This window comes from Parus major, chromosome 8, assembly GCF_001522545.3.
Source record: "Parus major isolate Abel chromosome 8, Parus_major1.1, whole genome shotgun sequence".
Classification (NCBI taxonomy): Eukaryota; Metazoa; Chordata; class Aves; order Passeriformes; family Paridae; genus Parus; species Parus major.
This window is the reverse complement of record NC_031777.1, coordinates 25,313,628-25,337,467: the sequence shown is the minus strand read 5'-3', so window position 1 is coordinate 25,337,467 and position 23,840 is coordinate 25,313,628. Positions and strand designations below refer to the sequence as shown.

The 23,840-nt window shown below is 39.3% G+C and overlaps 1 protein-coding gene across 6 annotated transcripts in view; it reads right to left on the bottom strand.

The window, feature by feature from the left end:
- The window catches only part of OSBPL9 (oxysterol binding protein like 9), a 58,719-nt gene that overhangs the window by 27,851 nt on the left and 7,028 nt on the right, over positions 1-23,840 (bottom strand). For 4 of the 6 annotated variants that reach the window (XR_001523059.3, XM_015635907.2, XM_015635908.2 and 1 more), the window contains exons 2-4: positions 21,709-21,759; positions 17,142-17,220; positions 5,350-5,426 (exon numbers count right to left, since the gene is read on the bottom strand). Coding sequence is in view for 5 of the 6 variants with exons in the window: in XM_015635907.2 (XP_015491393.1) it covers positions 5,350-5,426; positions 17,142-17,220; positions 21,709-21,759 (207 nt within the window). In the remaining variant the exon portion in view is untranslated. Of the gene's footprint in view, positions 1-2,953; positions 3,042-5,349; positions 5,427-17,141; positions 17,221-21,708; positions 21,760-23,840 lie in introns of those variants that run through there. The other 2 variants (XM_015635910.2, XM_015635912.2) reach the window with 2 other exon arrangements.

Genomic DNA, 23,840 nt, shown 5'->3' with positions numbered 1-23,840 from the left:
TCTGATGAGCTGGTCATTGCCTGTAAGGATCACTGATAAAAAATTGAAGAAAAACAAGAAATCAACTTGTAAGCCACTAAACAAGAGCACTTTTGTGGCAAGAACAACTCTATTTTTTCCTCTGCTAGATTTTTATGCAGTATTTGAAGCTCAGAATGTGTTTGAAAACAAATATATGGCTAGTGGAAAGCATACAACCCTTCCAAACAGAATATTGCATTTCTTACAGGAAGAAAAAAATATTCTACTTTGCAAAACACAAAATTCTTAGTAAAGACTGTGCAGCAGTAGATAATATCAGATCTTCAAGGAGAATAAAAAGTTCAGAAGGCAGAAACATTAATGCACTGGTGTAAAATTCTGTCTTAAAGCATAGGTTACAATTCTGAAGCCTCACAAACACTAAGTCCATCTTAGAGTCCCATTCCTTTACCCTTATAATCTATAATCAATGCAGACAATGCACATGTTCTGGGGTACTCAGGCACTATCCTAATTATTTCATTAACAAAATCTGTAAAGGGCAGCAAGGCTGTCAACCTCATGTCCTCCCACCAGTGCTTGAAAAACACCTACACTGGATATAGTCTTAATCTAAAAGAGCCTGGTTTTAGTTTTATGCAAGAATTCTTGACTCACACTGGAAGCAGCACTGAAAAGCCAGTTAAAAACAATATAACATAGAGTGTAATATACTTAACACACAAGAAAGTTTTACTCTACTTTGTGTTCTTGCTTGTAGCTTTAGAAAGGTCAGAAAAAATCCTGGTTAATGCAATACTAAGTGAACTACTACTATCAACATTTCATAAACACTTTGCACCAGCATAAATGAACGGGAAACAAATCAGTTCCCCTGCTGTTTACTCTAGCTTTTACTCTGCTCTTTCTTTTGAGTCAGCATAAACATTTACCCTGTCACATAAACAACTCAATGTGGAAACTAATCAGGGTTAAAAATAAACTCAGAAAGAGGGAGCAGCAGGAAGAGCAATTTTAAGTTCCAAATTCTACCCTTCTTGCCACACTGCCTCTTCTCTTTTGCTAGGAGAAGTGAGACAGAAGTGCTTCCAGCAGCAGCACAAACTCCTACATTTTGGTGAAGCCATGGTGTAACTCAGTGTTTAAGCCACTGAATCTACTCTTCACAGCAGCCAGTGCAGACCCACTTATTAGAATCAAGTTTTCTTATAATTTCCTCCTTAGGAAGTAAACATCTTGTTTAAATTATGGATTTATCAACCCAGAAAGCAATTAATTTTCACTTATTCCTTCCACTGTTATGGTGGTTAGAAATGGCCCACCTTCGCAATTTTCAGTTCCTTCGTCTCTACAGAGGCCACTTAGAGGCTGAAGAAGTTTAATGTAGATCAAATAAGGAAATTACTGTGTTACTGTTGTCCTAAAAGACATGAGCTATCCATCATAACTCACAAGACAATTCCAGAACCAAATTCCACTGCCCAAAAGTACTTGTAGCACTAGGGTGCTGCCAGGGTGTACTTGACAGGCAGCAAGGAAAGCAGGACGATAAGAAGCACGTCCTGTCTGAATGGGACTGCTGGTTGACATAAGATGCTGCTGAGGAGCTGAAGAAAATGTGAGATAACTTATCTCTCCACACAAACACGAAACTTTAGCCACAATATACGTTCATCCCATGCACACCCTCCCCCCTCCTGTGGGTATGAGGCAACTGCTGTGCTGCCACTGCAAAGCCACAGGCCTGCTAATGCCACGATATAACAATTTGGGGAGATAAGGGGAAAAACCCTGGGGGGTTCAGAATGGCATTTCCAGTAGTATCACACCATCTGTTCAATGACTCTTCCACAGACAAAGCTAATACTAGAACTACTAGGTGTATTTTTAGCAATAGCTTTAATACAAGTGCATACAAAACCATACCACACTTCAGTTTTAAATTTCAAACAAATCAGGCTTCAAGTGTATCTGAAACGTTTCCTCCCTGTTGTTGTTCTCTTTGGAGACAACATTAGCAATTGTCAGCTCTCTGGACAGTTTGGGTCCCTTTACACATTCTGTGTATTTATGACTCAGTTCCTTGACTGTAGCTCATTTTAGGCTTGGGGGAGGGGGCAGAAGAAGTGTGTTTTATTCTGTGTTTCAAAAACATTTCCATTATAAATAGTGAAGGACAACACAGCAGAACATTTAGACAAAAATAAAACCAGCAAGATTAATCAGACTAGAGAACACAAAGACACCACTTCACATCTCGCATTAACTCATAATCCTTCCTGATTTGGTTCACACAACACACAAACCACCTGGGGTTTGGTACCGTTTCTCACAGTTTAGATGAGTTTTTGGTACAGCAAAGTCAACTTTAAGTCTGACTTTCCAACTTGAACACTCACTCCTGCACCAGCACAGGCAGACTGAAAGCAGCATGGAAATATGAATAAAATACTCTGGAAAGATATAACATTTTGGGCAAAACCAGACGCCTAAAGGTTTTAAGTGACTGTCAACCACATGTTTCGTTAGCGACAGAAACTAAGAACCTAAGAAAATGCCTTTACAGAAAATAATCTCTGCCGCGGCACTCAGACCCCGCCATCCCGCTGAGCCAATAATCCCCCAAAGAAGCCGTTTGACTGTTTTGCCCGAAGGAAAAGGAAAGCGAAAGAACATTCAAGTGCGTGGAGCGCCGTTTTGTTCCAAGGCTATTTAAGCCAATGCATGTCTGTGTATCCGGTAGCAGCTCCCCTGCGGGCGGACGGGACCGGCCGGCACTCGCTGCTGCCCGGGGCTCCGTGCCCGCTGCCCCGCGGCCCCGCTCCCGTCCCCGCGGTGCCCGGAAGGGCAGGGCAGCGCCAGCGCCGCTCGGCCGCCAAGGGCAGGGGCTCGCTGCCCGCCCGGGTGGCGACCGGGGCTGGCCCGAGGGACACCCGCAGCCCCGACCCGCGCCCCCCCGGCCCGTACTCACACCGGCCATCCCTCGGTGCTACGAGCGGAGCGCAGGAGCGGGGCTGGCCGCCCGCCCGCCCGCCGGGCCCCGGCAGCGCCGCCTCCAGCGGGGCGGGAAGGGGCGGGATGGGAAGGGCAGGACCCCCCGGCCGCGGCCCCGCCGAGCGCGTCACGAACGAGGCGAACGGAGATTGGAGCGGGGGCTGCCCGGCCCCGAGAACCGCGGCCGGGGAAGGGAGGGGTGAAGCCCGGCAGGGCCTGGCCGGCCATGGAGGCCCGGGGATGGCTCCGCCTGGATTCACCCCGCGCTCGGCTCTGCGAGCATCCCCCGAAAGTTGGGCCCTTGTTCATTCCGCCCGCACGTCCCACCGGTGAGGGCGAACGGAATGAAGACCACACTTCCTAAGCCATGAAAGAAAGAGGTTTGGCAAGGAGGTCCAGCCGTGTTTCCCTCTTAAATCAGTGCCTGTTCCTGTGGCAAACCTTGGCGGTCCCTGAATGGGGGTGTAAGTGGACACTATTCCACAAACAAGGGCCAGAGGTTAAAAGGTTACACGACTCATACACTGAAGACGGTTCTTGAAAATGAGTGGGGAGGACACAGCAGTGGCCCACAAAGAATTTCATTCAATGGTGAACATATTTACAAGGATGGAGGATACTTTCTTAATACTCAGTTCTGGTGTTTTAATCATTCCCTCAAACATTAGTAGATAAATTACTAACTTGGGTTTGCTTGGGTTTTTTTCTAAATATGCCTTACTTGTTTGAAAAACTCCAGGAATGTGAACAGTTATGTAATGGGAAACAATTTCATTATTAGCTGCTATCATGAAATCTATTTCTGACAATATAACTACACTCACAATTTCTAGAGAGCGTGTAAGTGTACATTTTGATAAAATCAATGTATATTCTGGTGTTTCATTCCTTGACTCTGTAGCTCCATGTCATAAAAAGTCTTCCAGATGGAGAAAACAGCACAGATTCCTTTTACTTCATTTCAGACCCTAAACAGGACAACTCACATTAACCTATAAGGGAAAGAGGCATCTCTGGGGGGGAGCTCAGCCTTTCTACATCCACATATTGTTCCCTAGGTAATCCCTGTCTCCTCAGATCCACTGCAGAGTGGGGTTATTCAGCCTTTGGTCAGCTGCTGTGTCCAGATGGAGAGATTACTTCTGACAGACCCATGGCATGGTAGGAAGAGTAAAAAGCTGATTGTCAAATGGGAATTTTTATCCAGGGATCTGCTCTTCTCTAGAAAAATTGTAGTGGTCTTTAATAGATGAAAGAAGGTTGAAACTCACCAACAAGTAACTCACTAACTCACTGTCTAACAGGTAAATTGACCAAGATAGCACAAGTGTCTAAAGTTGGACGGGTCAAATTCAGGCTGGTTCTAACTCTTTACATCGGGCAAATGTAATCTAAATCAATCTTCATAAGCTTCTCTGTATGGGATATTAGAGATTTTCCTTTATCTTTCTTCACACTGAATCAAATCAATCAGATTCACTGAATCAGACTTCACAGCGAATCAGATCAATGTGAAGAGACTTAATTCTCTTGCCATATATTGTTGCCATACTTCAAAAGCACAACCAAAGCTTTATTTAAAACAAATAATGAACTCCTGCTTTAAGATTTCTACACTGGCACCAGCCACTTATATAGCACAACCCAAACCCCTTTCATCAGAGTTTGGGTTTCTCTCCAGGTCAAAAACAAATGTTCAGCAAGTCTTATAGACATGTCCAGCTCTAGGGCATCACCAGAAACTGATCTTAGATCATAGAACCACAAAGTATCCAGAGCTGGAAGTGACCCACAAGGATGACAGAGTCCAACTCCTAGGTAACTAAAGTTAAGAACCATCTTCAATCCAACCATCTGTCTTTAGAACCAGAAAAACACTGATACCCAGCTTAAACAGTGATATCCAGCTTCAAACGAGCTATTTTTGTCATCCAGAAAGAGGTTCAATTCTGCTGTCTCATTTTCATTTCCAACTTAGGTGGCATACAAGCACACAAGAGTCTTGACCCAAAAAGGACTAACTCCTAGTTTTAAACAAAAAATAACCAAAAAACCCCAACTGAAACCCAAATTAAATGTACAACAATAAATCCAGAACCTTATCATAAATATACATTATAAATAAATATGAGTTAATGATAAGTATATATATTATAAATATGAGTTCATAAAGGAAAGTCTCATTCTGACTTATCATTATGGTGGGACAAGAAAAATGTTACAGACTCGAACCTAAACAGATGTTTTACTATATCCAATTGTATAGGCTATAAAACAGCCAGATATTATACAAGATGTGTTGGATATTAGCAGTTATGTCACTGTATCTCATTGCTTCAAAAAAAAAAAGTACAAGTGAAAACTGAAACATGCCTGAAGCTGGAGGGTATGGCGGAGGATGGTGTCCTCTAAAGCATGGATCCACTTCTCCCTCTCATCTGCATCTCGAGCTGAAAAAGTATTCAAAAGATATTGTTAAAACACATGCAGTCTTACATACTAAAAAGCATAGGCAAACAGATCTGATGTCCACACTAAATATGGAAATCAACCATATGTCTTTGTTAATCACCAACCACATAATTCCACAGTTATCTTTATTCTGTTTCTTCTTTTGTTGTTACAGCTCTGTCCCGTGTCCAGATTTGGGGAAACACGTGCAAAGAGTTAGCACAGACATTTCTCAATTCATTAAGTAATTTTAAAATTTTCTTATTTACAAGAAATAAACCTGTAATAAATTATCCAGTAATTCTACTTCAATGTGGACATAGTAACTTTCAGGTATGGATTCATAATACAGGACAAACACCCCTAACAGGTCACTGATGTGAATAATGAAGCACAAAGAATAATCTTAAATATACAACGAATATTAAATTGAAGAAAATCCTACTCTAAAACTGATTTCTTTCCACCCTACCCCCACTACAGAAATGCCACCTTTACTTCACTGGTCTCAAAGAACTCCTTGCTGTGCTCTAGGAGTGCTTAAAAAACAAAGCAGCAGAGCCAGTGGACTCCAGGTAAAGAAAAAAGGGAAAATTCCACAGGCATTAAATAGACTAAACAAACTGGCCTGTACACAGTTTAAGAATAGTTATTAACAATTGTTTCTAGCTCCTCATTCAAATAGAAGATACTAAAAAAACAGGAAGCCTGCTAAAAGCAAGGAAAACTTAAGTGAGCTAGCACCTATTATGAATCAGCGAACTGAGATTTCTATCTCACTTATTTTTAAGTAGCTCAGAGGAAATATCCTTAGGTTATACTGAAATGTACTCTCCAGCTCAAAATTCTTTGTTTCAATGTTCCCTTCCTCACCCTTTTGTTTCCATTGCTTTTATTTTTTTGGAATTCTGCAGCTTAAACCTATTAGTACTTAAAAATGTCCCAAGTCTTCTGAATATGTAGATTCTTCTAAACTCCCCAAAGATAACACTACTAGTTTAAAGATAAATATACTGCATTGTTTACTTCAGCATATATACACTAAACATGTCAAGTTAACAAAACCATCAGGAAAGAATTGACAATGTATGTGTTTGTGAGAAGTAATTATTAATAGTCTTTTTAATACATAAACTTGCTCGGAGTCCAACTGAAGAGGTGGCCTCACAAAATAGTGGGGCAAAACTTTCACTACACACAAGGTAAAAGATTGAAATCTATCCAGGTTTTTCGAAAAAAGATACATTTTTCCAATCTACTACAAGTCAATCCTTATTCACAGTTCTTTTAAAGTAGTAGAGTATGACAAATTGCCACAGGTATTTTGGCCACAATACCATTAACCTGAACAAATTAAAACTAGACATAAGGGAAAGTGGCTACCAAAGTGCTTTCAGGTGCACAGAGAAAGAGGAAGAAGTTAAAGTAATTAAATGTTACTCAGAACAGCAGGTGATTTTCCTGCAGGAAATGCAGCAAGTATTAAAAAGCTGGATCTGCCACTGTGATACACTCAATAGCTCATTAGAAAGAACTTTGAACTTACAGGACTGTTCTTACTGGTGATCCATATTTTAATTGAGAAGCTGAAGCAGGCAGTGAGGACAAGTTTATAATGCAGTGAAAGCAGACAGGATGGAGGGACAGAGACTCTGTGAACTCTGTCTAGTGACTGCATTACACTAAATACATTTTGCAACATGCAAATTACAGTTTTTCTTTTCACATTCTGCACACACAAATATTGTTCTTTTAATAAGCATAGCATAGCTTACACTTTAACACTAATTTCAATTACTGAACTAGTCAACTACAATAAATTTTAATGCTTCTTAGTTTCTTTGGTTCTGCTTACCAAAACCAGGCCCATTGGCCTAGTTGTGCCAGACTTATCCATTAAGTTTATTCTTCCTATACTAGTCACCACTAAACATATATAGTTACCTGTGTCATTAATCTATCAGTATTTGAAATGTATCAATGCTTTAAATTTTCAAAGGTTTGTCCAAAGCAACAGTGGTTAGCATTATTTCAATGTGTAAGGTTTCTTAGGTTTGTTTTCTGGTTTTCTGTGGTGTTTTTTTTAGTCACCATCTCCCAGTCCCAGAAAACATCTTACTGAGGAGCCAGGGTACAAGCTACTGAGGAGCTATTAAGTAATTCATGGGATACAAATATCCTATGTTGAAGGGTGTTTTCCCACGATTATTTAAACTAAAAAGGAAACAATTAAGCTGCAGACCAGTGAATTAATCCTTGTATTGCAGCAGGATTCCTGTGATCTTCCATACCGCCAGCAAAAAGAGGTCACGGTATTAGTTAAATGTTAATCTCAATATACAGTAGCCCATTAACAAAGGTTATCACATTCTGACTTGTATCTGAACCCCCACCAGAACAGAGAGGCCTTACAGCAGCAGGGAAGACCTAGAAACCAATCAATCCATACAGCTCCAAAATGAAACTGACTTTCCCATGCTCAATAATAAACTAAATTTTTTGAAACTTCCGTTTGTCCAAAGACCCCTTTATAGCTCTCTCTACCAGGGCTCAGCAGAGGGGGAAAAAAAGCTGTATTTTTTCCTCATATATTAGACATTGCAATCTTCTGGCATAGCATGATCAATCCTTAGGGAGCACACATGAACCTCATCAATCCTGCTACTTAGAGAAAGTCTTGGGCACAATAAATCCAGGAACACTGCCATGAGAAGACTGCTTACTGCATGGAAACACAGCATCAAAACCTTTTAAGCACTCTCTGTTCAGGACACTGGTTTAATTTCAGACCATCTATCATCAACAGCAGATCCTCCTGGCCCTCCTCCATAGACTCTTAAGAAAACCACGGAGAAAACCAGCAGGATGCAGTTTTTAGTAAAGCAAGATGCAAGAAAAGTTATATTAAATCTAATCAAAATGGCTGCTGTGAGATTAGGTGCAAGTAAAAGCTCCCTAATGGTAAAAGCAATTTAGAACTGAACGGCTGCCAAAAGATCACTGATGAAAAAAAAAATAAAAAAAAATAAATCAATGGGAACATTCAAAAAAGAGATTAGCCGACACACTCAGAAAGAATTTATGGGAAAAATCTACACACAATGGTCAGAGATCATTATCTATGCATCTGTAGGGAAAGCTAAATATCCAAGCTGTTTTTCCTTTAAAGAAGGCAACTTTGGTCAAAGAAAAAGCTCTAATACCTTTGCACCTAAGAAGCTTGTGATGCACATTATCTAATATCCACTCTGTATCTGCAGATGCTTTCTTCAGCAGGTAGGGACAAAAATGCCCTGCTCATTAGTCCTGTGCCTCAAGTACCCTGAAATCACTCCAACTTTTCCATTATTTGATTGGGCTCCACTTTAAAGTTAATCCCCTCCTCAATTCCTATGTGAAAGCTACTCCAGAATGTGTTTCTGACAAAACATTTGGGATAAGGCAATTCTTATCTAGTCCAAAGAATTACACTGGTGTTGTGCTTATACAAAAATAGAGGAGTATTATCTGGTCCCTCCTGGCACAAAACTTATAAAAAGAAAATAAGGGCAAGAGAGATAAACAAGTCGTTTTTCCCTAGGCTGATTCTAGAATAACAGTATTACAAAAAACAAACAAGAAGCACTGAAGGACACCTGGACATGAGAAATACCTGACACGTAAAAACATAAAGGTGGTTCTTAGTCTGAGGGGTTAATGTAAGAGTTACCTGGTCAGCTGAAATTCAAATTGTACTAGAACATTAACTATTCACAAAAATAGCCATGCTATGTCTGCAGTTGAGAGGGCACTAACAGTGCCTGTGTTTTTCTCTTAAGTGCTAGAATTCCAATTCAGTTTTCACTGCAATTTAACAGTGAAGATTTGCACGTGAAAGAAGGTAAATCCACACAGAGCTGCATAATCACTGCTGTGTGCAAGAGACTGGAATCATTAATGGCTGAAACATTGCAATTTACTGTGATTATGTCAGTTAAGCTATTTTTACCTTTTTTTTTTGCTATTAGAATTAGTTTTTATGAGCTAGATTACAGCTTGTTCCCATATGCCTAAGCCCTCACTCCTCTGTGTCTATAGTGCATCCTTTGAAAGACACCTGTATAATTTACTGTGACATCTCAGGCATATCTAAGACAACCACAAGGTACTTAACATGATCACAGTCCTATTTATGACTAGTCCAGAGAAACACACTTGAAAAGTATGTCATTCATTACAGTGAGTTTTAATATGATTTTTTTTAATGTGTATTTTTTGTGATCTGTCTAGTTGAGCTTATTCCTAAGATACTTTAACATCAATCTTATGCTAAAAAAAATAAAAATCTGAACCCTTTCTAGAGAAGGTCCAAAGAAAGAAGAGCAATTATTTGATCAAAGAGAAAATTATACAAGGAAAAAAACTACTAAACACAAGAATTACTGCTTCTACTGAAGAATTTCTGTAATTCTGAAAAATTGTGGTTTAAAACTCTTTTTTGTTTTATTAAGTAGTTTTTTATCTCTGAACTTCCCAAGCTGCTAAATGAGATATGTCAGGGATTTTTAAAAGTTCTGTTCTATGGAGATAAGAAGGTAAATGAAATGCAACTACATTAAATGCTCTCAGCCTCTATTAATTTCCCAAATAGAGAATAAATTTTATAATTTAGAGTTCCTATAATATTTACTTTGCTGTGGAGAGATTATATGTGTTTATATAACGTATACCAAATGTTAAAGTACAGCATAAAACAGATTACTTTTTCCAGCCTAAGCTTGATAGCATCTAAAGATTAGATATAAACAAGTTTAACAACTCTGCTCCACGATACAGCATTTACCACCAGCATTTCTAGGTCATGCACAGCAGTACTTGGAAGACAGAATACACACAAAATATATCACCTCAGAATCTGCATACTGGTGCTTATTTTTTTTGTGTGTGTGTGCATCTACATGGGCATTAGGATGAAAGAAAAACCTGAAGAATTAGTGAAAAAAAATTACTAGATTACTTATAAAAACACCATGCTGTCACAAAAAGAAATGCATATTTTATTTTCATTCACTGTGACCTACTTACAGGCAGAACTCAGTAAGAAGAGTCTATTACACCCACAGAGTCAATAGAGTCAATTATGCAGCCTTTATTCTGACAGAACTTTCACTGATTTGTATGCAAAATTCCTGTATTTTCTCAGCCAAGTGCAGAACTAATGTAGCTTCTTTACACACAAATCACCAGATAATAGAGATGAAATTCTGGCTACACTGAGATCGATAGGATTTCTGCCACCAGTCTCAATGGAGAGAGATTTTATCAGTAGTGCTCAATAAGGTGGAAAAGTCACACATCACAGGACTGTTCCATGGCTAAATAAATTGCTATTTAAAGTCACTGAAGGCCTTTCCAATCATAGAAAAACGTGCAAGATGAAGCAGGGTTTCATACAAGCCTAGCAAAACACTGTATTTCCACTGCTTACAAATACCCTTTTAACACATGCAGCTCCCACATCTGGCAGTAGGTTGAACATTATTTCCTGTATATCATAATTTTAGAGTTGTCACAATCATTATTCTCCCTCCTCCTAATCCTCCCCCTGATGCCATTCTCCACCCACACACATAAATCAAGCCTCCTTTTGTTCTGCAGGTGTCTGACCAGCCTGAGCTCCCGGTCCCTACAGGAAACTCCTGTGCAGTCACAAGACACAAAATCATGCCCAAACAAAAGGCATCAAAAGGTCTCTTGTGTACCATGTGTTGGTAAGAATAATCTGTGATCTTGAGAAATCAACTAAACTGTTCTTTTATTGTTACCTAAGCTCAAAAGCCTTTTTAGCAAGCTTTAAAATCAGCCCAGAAACACAGCTTTGGGTGGAAACTTGTGTAACAAAGGAAACACGTGATCAAGCTGATATTAGTTCTCTCTGGAAATCCACATATAATGTGTAATTTTGTAATTAAACATTTCTGAGTGTGGGACAAATCTGCAAATGTATGGCTTTTCACTAGAGAATAATACTTAAATATTAATAATAGCAACACTAAACAATACTTCATATGGTAATTCTATGGAAATAGCTTTTAGGGTATGTTTGCATTTAAAATTAATCATAGAATCACAGAATGGTTTGATTTGGAAGAGACCTTAAAGATGATCTCATTCCAAGCCCCTGCTATGAGCAGGGATACCTTCCACTATCCCAGGTTGCTCAGAGCCCAACCCAACCTGACCTTGAACACTTCCAAGAGACGGGACAGCCACAACTTCTCTTGGCAACCTGTGCCACCACCTCCACAGTAAAGGATGTTTTCCATTGCAGATCCCACTGATAAAGCTCTCAAACCACTAGTTTAAGGTCGAAACCATATTTTGGCTTGAATTGAAAAAAGAATCAAAATAGAAGAACAAAAACATATTGGCATTTTCTTAGCCAATAAAATCATTGTCAGTTTAACAGGTCAAACTCAAGGTTATTGCTATTTGGAATTTCTTGTTAAAACAGAAGAAAAAGAGTGTTGACCTTTTCTTTCCTGTCAGTATCCCTTCCCTCCTTATAGTGAGACCTTTTCTGGCCATTTTTCCCCAACAAAATACTTGCCATGTATCACATATACAGTTGAGATAGGTACATACTGATACCAAAAGCAACAATTTCTTCCAGAGGAAGAAAAAAAGAAAAGAAATCAACACATCACACAAATACTGTTTCATGGCACTATTTCTTCGCTACCCTCAAGTTTAACACATATTTTGAAATCTTCAGCTTCAACCTTAAAAACAGAAAACCAGGAGGTGTTTATATATGACCATAACAATTGAGTATAGAAAGTCACATTAAAAATGGCATTAACCATGGGGTGATTGGAAAACAGACAATTACAACATGGGATGCTGCTGGTGTGAGAAAGACCTGCATGAAACAGGAAAAGCACAACCATGCACCATTCCCTGCACTCTGCTCACATGTTCCAACTACTCAAAATACCAGTGCTGTACATCAGCAGCAAAAAGGAGGCAGAGGGAAGAGAGGGGAAGACAGAAAAATCACTGCAAAAGCTAAACCTAGCTCTGGCTCACAGAGGAATTTCTGCAGTTATGCCAATCAGGAGAAGATGAGATGCAGCCCAGACCTGGTCAGGTAAAGGGAGGATGACAGCAAGCTCAGATTTACTCTGATCATAGCTGCTCATCCTCCTCTGCAATATAAAAGCACAGTTGAGCATAGCACAGAGGAATTCACTGTTTCAGAATCACCAGAAGCCTAAAATGTTCACCAGAACCCAGAAAAATGTTAACTTAGGGCAAACAATGTTGTCACAGCAGTTATAGACATCACTGAAGAAAGCAGCATAGACCAAGAATTCACACCAAAATCTCTCTCTAGGCATTTTTCAATATCAAATTTTAAAAGCTCTAAAAATTTTTGTTTTTAAAGGCTGCATTTGCGAATCGTTATTTAAATCAGGTAATGTGATAGATTTAAGTGCCTCTTTTTACCACAAGAGCAGTCAGTTTCCTGTCATCTATTAGGTGGACAATGTCAAAGATTTCTAGAAGGCTATAAATATTGACTATTTCTGCAAGTAATGTTAAAACACAGGTATAAAACCAACATAATTAATTTTGATACGTAATGCAAATACTTAAAATCTCAAATTCTGATACTGCTCAGCAACTAAGGCCTTTGTGGACCCCAGTATTTCCTCAATAATAACTCTTCCCACATTAACAAAAAATCCTTGCTTTTATAATATTATGGCAACCTCTTGCTGGGCTTGTCTCCCTTTCTCCTCAGCTGGGATGGTGGGCAGATACAAATTGAGCTACAAAAACAGGAAAGGATGGGAAAAAAGGAGAAATCTACCTTTACCAGCTGACAGCTTTCATGTAATAGGAGAATAAGTTGCACAGCAACATTCACGCTTCATTTCTCAGATACTTTTGTGGCAGGAATAGGAAAGGAAAGACAAAAGCTAAAGCAAAATCATCTTAGATCAATGCACTGGACTGCTTCCAATCTCTCCATCCTTTATTACACAAAACAGTGGAGACAAAACTGATCTGCCTTCCAAAGAACTGTGCTGCAGGCTGTAAGAATTAGACTTGGATTTTCAGGTAGGAGTTTAAAAATCTGATTTTTTTTTTTTTAATATGAATTCTTTTTTCTGCATACAATGTGCATTTAGTGAAGTATTTCAGTCCAGATAGAAGCTATTATTGCTTCAGGTTAGACAGCAAATCAAATATCAAGAAGAAATACAACAATACCCTTGCCAGAGTCTCTTGAACATCATGTTCCCACTCTTGAATTTAAGTCACAAGCATCCCAGTGAGGAGAAAGAACAGCTAAGTAATATGAAGAATTGAAGAAGTGAATTTCCAAATGGGAAGAGCTTAAAGCTCTTGATGATACAAAGATGTTAAAAGAAAAACAAACCCAACCCCCACACTGTTTGAAAGTTATGGAACATTTAGAACAGGGACATGTACTGCAGCAAGGAAAAATATATTACCTAGAAAAAGCTTCCTGACAGGAAGGTAAATTTAACTAATAGTATTATCCCAACTGTCTTACAACAACTTGAGTGGATTTTTGCACATATTCTGAAAAAACCCACAAGGAAATACCTTAAGATCTACCTAATTCAGAAGTCTTACAAGCAAGCCATGAAACTGGATATTCAACATGACCAAACAAGGACCACTCAGGAGATAAAATACATTATTTTTATATCTATTTTAAAATTTCTGAGGTCATTCTACCTCCCTTTCCCCTTCAATATGAACAAGAATCAATATACCTGTAGATAACAATAAAACACAGGGGAAAATATCTGCTGGGCACTCTGGCAGAGCTAAAATCAAGCTGAGAGTAAAAACAAAACATGCTGTTTGTTTTACTGCCCATATTTATTCAATTAACTTCTCTCCATTATACCCAGGTGCTAAGGATATGGATCCCATTTGGGATGTATCCAGTCATCTTTCAAAACCTACAATATCTTTGTAATGAAAATCTTTTAACTTCTACTGCTGTTCAATACAGGGGTGGCACTAGGAAACATAGCTGAGAGAAAAGAGGGAGATTCTCACAGGCAGCAACAAAATATGAACTTTTCTTTTGAGAATGACTCAGAAGTTGCCAAAATCCAGTGATAGGCAAATCTTAGTGGGAGATGCTGGAGCTTTGGCACTTCAGAAATTCAGTTACACACATACACATTCATATGGAACTAACTTCCATGTGAGAAGTTGGTCAGACAGTTTTAAATTACTTACTTGCCCTTCATCTTATTACTTCCATCTCTATAGCGTTAGTCAGATGTGCAATTTTGAGCAACTGACATAATGAAATAATTAATTAACCCAGAATGAAATTTTTCCTTTATTTTTCACTAATTCAAATTCTATCACTGGCTCTCAGCAAAATTTCACTGAGGCACCAAAAGTCTGAGTGAATGGAGAGCTTGAAAGAAAAACTGTTCCATTGCAGATGGAATCCCAGTATAGGTCAGGAGATCTTTGAAAGCTTGGATTTTTAAAGTTTGGTTTTTCCCCAGAGAGGCTCCAGCTTGTTTGAACCCCTGTCTGTCCTTGAGAAAGAAGGAAGACTGCAAGAAGGACAGAAGAGACTAAATTGTCATTCCTGCAGGCTTCTCTTGTCCAAGACTTCTCTTATAAAGGGTGAATGAATTTATGGCTATGACTATCTCGCAGAATAAAAGCTCTGTCTTGATCAGGTATTAAAAGTTAGGAATAAATTGTTCAGACTTTTTTATGTTTTCTTGGATTATTCCCATAATCTGCCCTGCACATGCAGTCTCAGCATATATTTTGTAATATTTAGATTACTAACCACTCACCATTCATGACTGAATGTGATCTACATTTTCCATAAGTTAAAACCTGTGTAATACTGAATTAATTTAATATAACATAAAAACATTTGACATAAATATGACAGAGGGTGCATGAGGTGAGAATGCATTTACAGGGGCTGTAAGAACTACATATAAAGTTCCACAGAGCTTTTTTTTACACTGAAATACCACAGGACTGATATCTTACCTGTCTTTATACATTTTTGCATTAAATCCATGTATATTAATACTGTGCTTGTATCATTGTAATTTCCTGGGTATCAGAGATGTTATCTTCATAATATGCTAATAGAAAAAGCATAATACAGAAAATAGTGTACAATATCTTAGTTGTACACGAAAGAATGATACATAAATCCTGGCCTAATATGAAATGCAGGGAAAGAGAAATTATAAAGCACAAGATGCGACACCATTGCTTTCAAAAATTATCAATATTACTTAGAGTAAAACATTACTTATGTCAAATACTATCAGTTTTCTTAAGACATCTGGCTGCCCAAAGGAGAATACAGCATATAACAAATCACTGAAAACAAGATGTATTAAAAAAGGTTTATCTTAGTAACTAAAGATTAGAGATTTCTAGATTTACCTGTATCAAGTTCTCAAATATTCAGCAGTATTTAGCTTTGTAGTACTGAAAGACTGCCCTAGTACAGCATTCCATTACTGCATTAGCAATTAGCTTGCATTTTAACAGTTATCCTTGGGAACAGTAGATCTAAGTGTTACTGTGAGCTCAGCATTATGAAGGTATATTTACAAGGCTTAATGCAGTGGGAAGCCAGAGGACAGCAGCAGCATTTAGGAAAAACTACAGCACAAGGAATACAGGAGCCAGTATCAATATGATGTACAATGAATATTTATCATTAGAAATAACCTAACAAAAGCAACAGTATTTATGATAATTCAGATTTGCAAATCACTGATTTAAAAATATGTACAGTACAATATAAGTTATAGAATTATTTCAGTTTACATAAATTAAAATGACTGCTTAAATGCAAGTGTGCCTCTTGGATATTTACAATTTCCAGTCTATACAAAGCAATTATTTAGTTGCTGCATTTTAAAAGAAAAGCAAAAGGACTTAGCTGCAAAATATTTTCAGCACACTTCCCTAGGATTTTAACATTCAGAAAAAGGAAGTTCTCTATTCAATATCAGCACAGTATTTTGTCCTACACACTGCAGACAAAATAATTTAAGGAATACATAGCAATTATATAGAGCCTTACCCTTTCTACCGGTGAGCCATAGCATGCAATGACGAAACATAGCAGTGGCAGATGGCATTGGTGTTAGGAAATGTGAATAAAAGGATAATAGCAGAGAAATGGTGACTGGCAGACAAGACACAGAAATGTAGATGAAATGAATGCAAGCTGGTAAATCTTGAAGCAAAGCTCCACCGTTAAGCCAAACGTTGCCTCTAGTCTCCTCATAACTGAGCTTTAAGCTCTATTTGGATACAAATTGCAACCTTCAGACCAGTCTTGATTCTCTTCATAAAGAAATGCATAATTGTATCTTGATAACGAAGATCAGAAACGTTTTGTAAGCGAAACCCATAATCAGAAGCACATTACTTTCTCCCCTTGAGTGATTTATTCTTTACATTATTCATCTCCAAATCCTGCCAGACCTACAGTCTCTTTCTAGCACATATGTATCCACTGCAGATGTAAATCCCTGCCTAACCTGCAGCACCCCTGGATCCAGAATGTTCTCAGTGTGCTCATTCATGCTGTTCTGTTGCCAAACATTTAAAATCATCCATCAAATACAAGTGGAATCTATTATAGGAAAAAAACACAATCTCTTCTTTCAGCTCACCCTGAAAATGGAAGGTTTTCTGATCAACAGTTATTGTGAAGGTGCTGTCGTCCTCATCGTCTATACCAATCACAGCTCCCTGTGAAACAAAGAACAAAATCCTGATAAGGCAAGCAGTGACATCAGCAGCAGACACTCTATCACTACACCACTGGAATTTAAAAAGCTTTGACAAATTAGACGGAAACTGAATACAGTAAAGAGCAGAAAGATTCTCTGTTCAGTCATAGGATGCAGTCAGTTCTTTAAAACAATAAATTTTTAGCTGCAGAAAAAAACAGTGGATGTTTATAAAGCTATTATCTGGATAATAATATGCATATTTTATTTTTGTAATGAAGGTGGCTTTATGCTGCAGCAGTTCCCTACTACATTCCAACTTATATTTTAAGCGAGAAGCAATATTTTATATGTATTTTCTGTGTATAAAAACAATAATTCATAAGTACTCTACAAAAAGAAGCTCTTGACCTGATTTTATCTACCAGCCTACAATAAAAAATAAATCATTCTAGCAGAATGAATTTGGCCCATCATGTCATGTCACTGGTACACTGCATGATCTAATTTTCAGTCCCATAGCAAATATTAACAGTAAGTAATCAGGATATATCAGAAGCAACTAGCTTTGTCTTCTAATTCTTCCTGAATTATTACAAGAAAATGCAAATAAATTAAAGACCATCTGTGCTCAGCTATTTACAAATCTATGCGCATTTTCATTCCTGCCCCCTCCAACACTCATAATAAGTAAGTTTCACCCAGGAGAAGACACCAAAAAAAGGGACAATTCCAAGTCTCTGCCAAGTCCAATAAATTATAATATTTAGCTCAAAAAACACCGGTGGATTTACTCAGTTTCTTTTCTCCTTCTTCAAGGAGACACAGCACCGGGATCTGTTGCATCCTTCCCCCTCCCACAAAACAGACAGACATCCCTGGAAGGTGCACATATTTAAAGGGGAAGTTCTGCCCTTACTCTCAGAGTACACAAAGAGTAACAGCACAAGCAGGAGCCCTGAGCCAATTCCAACCAGTGCTTCCTTTCTCTCAGCCAAGTACCCCACAGCAGCTGCAGGGCTGGGGGTCAGGGACACACCGGGATGGGGGTCAGGGATACACTGGGCTGGGGGTCAGGGACACACCGGGCTGGGGGTCAGGGATACACTGGGCTGAGGTTCAGGGATACACCGGGATGGAGGTCAGGGACACACCGGGATGGGGGTCAGGGATACACNTGAGGTTCAGGGATACACCGGGATGGAGGTCAGGGACACACCGGGATGGGGGTCAGGGATACACTGGGCTGAGGTTCAGGGATACACCGGGATGGGGGTCAGGGATACACTGGGACGGAGGTCAGGGACACACCGGGATGGGGGTCAGGGATACACTGGGACGGAGGTCAGGGATACACCGGGATGGAGGTCAGGGACACACCGGGATGGAGGTCAGGGACACACCGGGATGGAGGTCAGGGATACACTGGGATGGAGGTCAGGGATACACTGGGCTGGGGGTCAGGGACACACAGGGACGGAGGTCAGGGATACACTGGGCTGGCCAAAAGCTAAGGATGGTTTGGGTCCAGACTTGGGGGCAGAGGGAGTTGAGTCAGTGTTACCCACACAGGTTCCTCACAGTCCCTACATGAGATCAGTGGCCTGTGGGGCCAGGTCACGCATGGCTGGGACCAGCACAGGCCCCACAACAGAGTGGCAGGAGCAGTCCTAGGTAAGAACAGCAGCAATCATCTGTCATCCAAGGCAGTGTAGCAGGAAAGGATAGCTCCAAGTTGGTTTTTTTATTTCCCTCCACTGATAAAACGTGCCACTTAACTTCTCCAAGAGTATCTTCCATATAGGCTTTTCATGGACAGCTCCATGATCACTATAAAAAAAGCACCTAAAAAGTGTATCCAAGCCAGTATTACGAATACTTTTAGTGCTAGGACACAACAACCACCAGATTTTATTTAAAATATAGCAGATAAGAAATACCTGGCACTTTAAGTACATGTTTTGCTATGCAGTAAATCAAAGGTCACTGCAAGTTGTACATTATTGTTCTCAGCAGCTGCATCATAGAGTCAATATGGCTGGAAAGGAGCTCTAAGATTATCAAGTCCAATTGTTAACCCAGTGCCACCGTGTTCACCACTGAATTATCTCAGCAAGCACCACATCCACACATTTTTTGAACATTTCCAGTGATGGTGACTCCACCACTTCCCAGGGCAGCCTGTTCCAATGGCTGACCATTCTTTCAGTGAAGAAATTTCCTTTCATATCCAATCCAAACCTCCCCTGGTGCAACTTGAGACCATTTCCTCTCATCTTGCCACTTTTTACCAGGGAGAAGAGACTGAGCCTCACCTCACTACAACCTTATTTCAGAGAACTGAAATAAATTAAGAGAGTGATAAGGTTACCCCTAAGCCTTCTTTTCTCCAGGCTAAAGATACCAAAAGCCTGTAAGTCAGACATCAGGAAGATGACCAAGATATCCTCCCCAGAGGATATAGGTAAAACTCACGTAAACACAGACTGAGACAGCTGAGTCCTGCCCCATCCTAAGTGTGGGAGCAGGGAGAGCTCTCCTGGGCCTGTGAACTCAGCACAAACCTGGGTACAGTGCACATACTGTCACTGCAACACTGGGGCAAAGGGTCTGAGCCAGAAGCACAGAAAATGCTTCCTCTGTCATGCAGATAATACATATGAACAAGTAAAATTAAGAGTGGCAAAGTTTATGGGTATTCCAGAAAACTTTAGCAGGACATAGGCATAGTGCAGATGACACAGAATGCTTTATGACTAAACTTTACTAAGTACACTAAGACAATCAGCAAAAGCATTTGAAGATGAAACTTCAGGCCTATGAAATGTGTGTCAGGAACAAAAAGGTGAGGAACAAGCTTTTCATAATCCATTCAAGAGAAAAGGAAATATTTTAGCCAAAATGTTTAAGTTACATGTTTGTTTATGTTCACACCTACAGTTACAAATCAACAATTACTCTAAACATAAAACCTCTTTCATAGAATTTCAGACTGCAGAAGCCCATCTGTTCAGCTATCAGTATCACTGTCATCTGCCAGGGGAGCTGCTTTACAGCAGCAGAAAAAAGGATGATTCCTTCCTCCCTCACAAAAAATCCCCCAACAAACAAACCACATGTATTCAGAGAAAGGCTGGGGGAGTCTGTAAGTTTTCAGAAAACTCCCAAGAACAATTTGTGATGGAAGAGTGGCAGATGGGAGAAGAGAAAGAGGCTGTGTTATTTTCAGTTTCTTTGTATATAAAGATGGACCAGGCAATATTGAACGGATTGTTCACTTTTAATATTTCCTAAACTGGCAGGCTGAGGCCAACCTCCACAGTGACAGGCTCACAGCACTATTAAAGCAGGCATGGCATTTTGGACTGAATTCATCTGCACAATATAAAAACCTTCCTCATGAATCTTTGGGAATGTCTTGTTCTAGACAGTGGATTGAGGATATATTTCCCTTAAAGAAATTCTGAATTAAGATATCAATACATCAAGCAAGGCAAAGTGCAAAGACTTCATCTGGAATTTGAGTTAATGGGGATTCTCTGAGCCTCAGAAGGCTACAGGTTCCCACAGAAAGACTAGAAAGGACTAACAGCAGAAGGAAGGAGTAACTGAAAAATGCACAGTTTTCCTTCAACACTCATCACATTGTTTGTAAGACCACAGATCCCCTTCTCTAGACTTCTCTTATTTCAACTTTCAAAATACTCCCATTCATAGCCATCATTCTCCTCACTCCATCCCCCTGCTTGCTCTAGCTCTCCACAAGACTGCTGCATGGTAGAACCAGAAATTCTATGAGAAATGGGAAAAAAATATAGGAAAAGGACTTGTGCAAAGACATCACAGCACTCTCACCTCACTTCAGTACTGCCACTTCCAGCTACAACAGCAGCAGTTGAGGCTAAATGTTCCACACCAGAGTGCCTCAGGTAAGACTCAGCTTCCCCACCCTGCATCTTCCACCTCTCTTTCGCCAATTTGTATACCCCCCTCCAACCATATTTCAAAAACTTTGCCAGCAGTGTTCTCCCTTCCCTTTCCAGTCCTCCTGTGTTTCACTAAGCTCAAGCCTGGGCCTAAGGAGTGTCCAAACTGGCAGGATGAAGGACATGGTAAGAGAAGAAAAACAAATCAGGAGAGAAGGAATCAGTTTCACAATGACTTCTGTAGGTACAGATCAATATATACACATATATATTGACCTCCATACACAGAGAGATGAGAACTGCAAAGAGCAAATTTTTCATAGCATCCTACACATCCACAGAATGCCTTCTAATATGTCATATAAAATGTATAATACTTATACCATATATAAATTATAGAATGTAATTAGCCCAGCATGTCACTTGACTTCTAATGTTTTCTTTCTTTAAATACTTTCACTATTTTGGCATTTTGCAGAGTCAGGAATAGAGCCCAAACCTCAAAAGTCTCTTTGCTGTTCTCTCCATTAGGACATATTATACACAGTAAGTCATTAAGTACTGAATAAAACAACACCTACCCTGAGTCTAACACACCCTCGGCGTGAGCCTCTCATCATTTTGTCTTTTGACTGAAACAGAAAAAAAAACAGATCAGTGGGTTAACAAATACAGTAAGAAGAAAGTTATTCAAACCAACAGAGAAAGAATAAAGTATTTTTGCATCATGTTTTAGTGACTGATTAAACAAGATAAATTCCTGTTACAAAATAGGTTAGTTCCCACCACCATGATATGGAAAATATATCCTTCAAAAAACAAGAATACCATATCCTAATACAAGAAGTTTTCTGAATACCTTCAAGAAACACTTATGAGATGCAGTCCACACCTTTCTAGAAAGTAAAAAGGAAGAAGAAAGGACTTGAGAAATATTAAAAACCAGCAGCATGCTGATTCACATCTTCTTCCTTTCTCTCCTGTTCTTAGGGAAGTGTCCATTAAACAAAATCCAGTTGAGCAAGCAGAATTGCACAAATGAAATTGTATATCTATCAGAAACTTTCCCTGATTTATACCCCCTTTAGGAAGATATAAAATTCATGTTTAGACATGTTTGTAAATCTACTTCCTAGATAGATTTCTCCTGCAGTCTGCTGTCATTATTACAGTTTAAAAAGTTAATGTTTGTAGCCATTTAAACTGCTGGAGCCCAGATCAGAAAACAGGATTTTCATGTCTATAACCAGTGCTCAAACTTGCACATTAATCTACTTTGCAAAATTACTCAATCTCTTATTTTTTATCTGTTTGAAGCACTGAAAAAAAAAAGCTTAAATCCTCCTCCAAGTAGGGAATTCTAAACAGTCAACTCACTTCCAGCTTGCAATTGTGATACTTGAGCTTTCAGCTATTCCCACCACTGTCCCAGGCAAAGCTGACAGTAGCCATTGCTATTGGGTAATAGTGGCAAGCCCAAGTAGCACACACAAACTATTAAAGGTAAAGAAGAAAAAGAAAATATTTAGGTCATCCTGAATATTCGGTTTCCTGCTGTTTTTTGACTACCCACACACACACTCCCTGGTTTTTAAATAATAAATTACTTGCTATTGTAGCCTTATCTGAAAGGTAGTCCTGTCTAATAAAACCCCTTCTCTCTTGCCATCCAAACATTCAAACTACATTCTTTCAAGTCAGGAAAACAACTGTCACTGGTGTCTCATGATCAGATTATCTTACTGTCATCTTCTGAAATACCCACTTCTTTCCAGCAGTGTATCAATAATTCCATCAAGACAATATATTGATGTTACTATCACCAGACCTATTTTCACTGAAGCAATTAGACAATAAAATCTTGCTGACATTAATGGAAAAAAAAAGGCAGGACAAGAAGTATCAGTCTTAAGAATAACAAATGATTCTTCATCTGCAACATGTTTTAGATACAGCTACAAGGAAAGAATGAAGCAGTCCTAGCTCATAGAATGAAGCAGACCTAGCAAGTCCTATTCACTAAAGATAATGTAAAAGTACAGCACTTGGAGCTTCAAATAATGTTTTAGCTGATCTCTCATTCAGTTCAGGCTCCAATTTATCAGAGCTGTCTTCTGAGTGTGAGAAGCCATCAGTATTAATCTACTTGTTTGCACATCAGCATATATTAGCGGGTTGAAGTGAAACAGAAGTAAAGACCAGCAGTGCCTCTGTAATGTATCCTACAGATATATAATTTCTTTTTAGACAACAAGTACATAGGGAAGACTTTTTGGAGCATTGTTTTGTTTTAGGTTTGTTTCTTTTTTAACAACAAACTCAAGTGAGGATCTAGTTACAAAGTTTCTCCAACAATTTCCTATGAGAAATGGTGTATTTTTGGGACACAGCTCACTAGAGTACACTTTTAATTTTATATTCACTGCCTTGAGAGTTCTCTCAAAATGGGAGGACACTTCTGAGAGCTTATCACTCCCTCTGGTGGTTTCTGTAAGAAATATTGGCATAATCTAAACAGGAAAGAAAATATCTGGACTGAGGCTGCAACAGTGCAGTGGCTGCAGGGACCCAACCAGGTCTGACTGGCCGGATCCCCTGAGCCAGGCAAAGCCCTCCCAGCTCCCTGTGCTGGGCACAGGCACAGAACCAGAGCAGACAAAAAGCAAAGGCAGCAGAAGAGACTGGCTTTGGTTGGGTTTAAACCTCTTAGTGA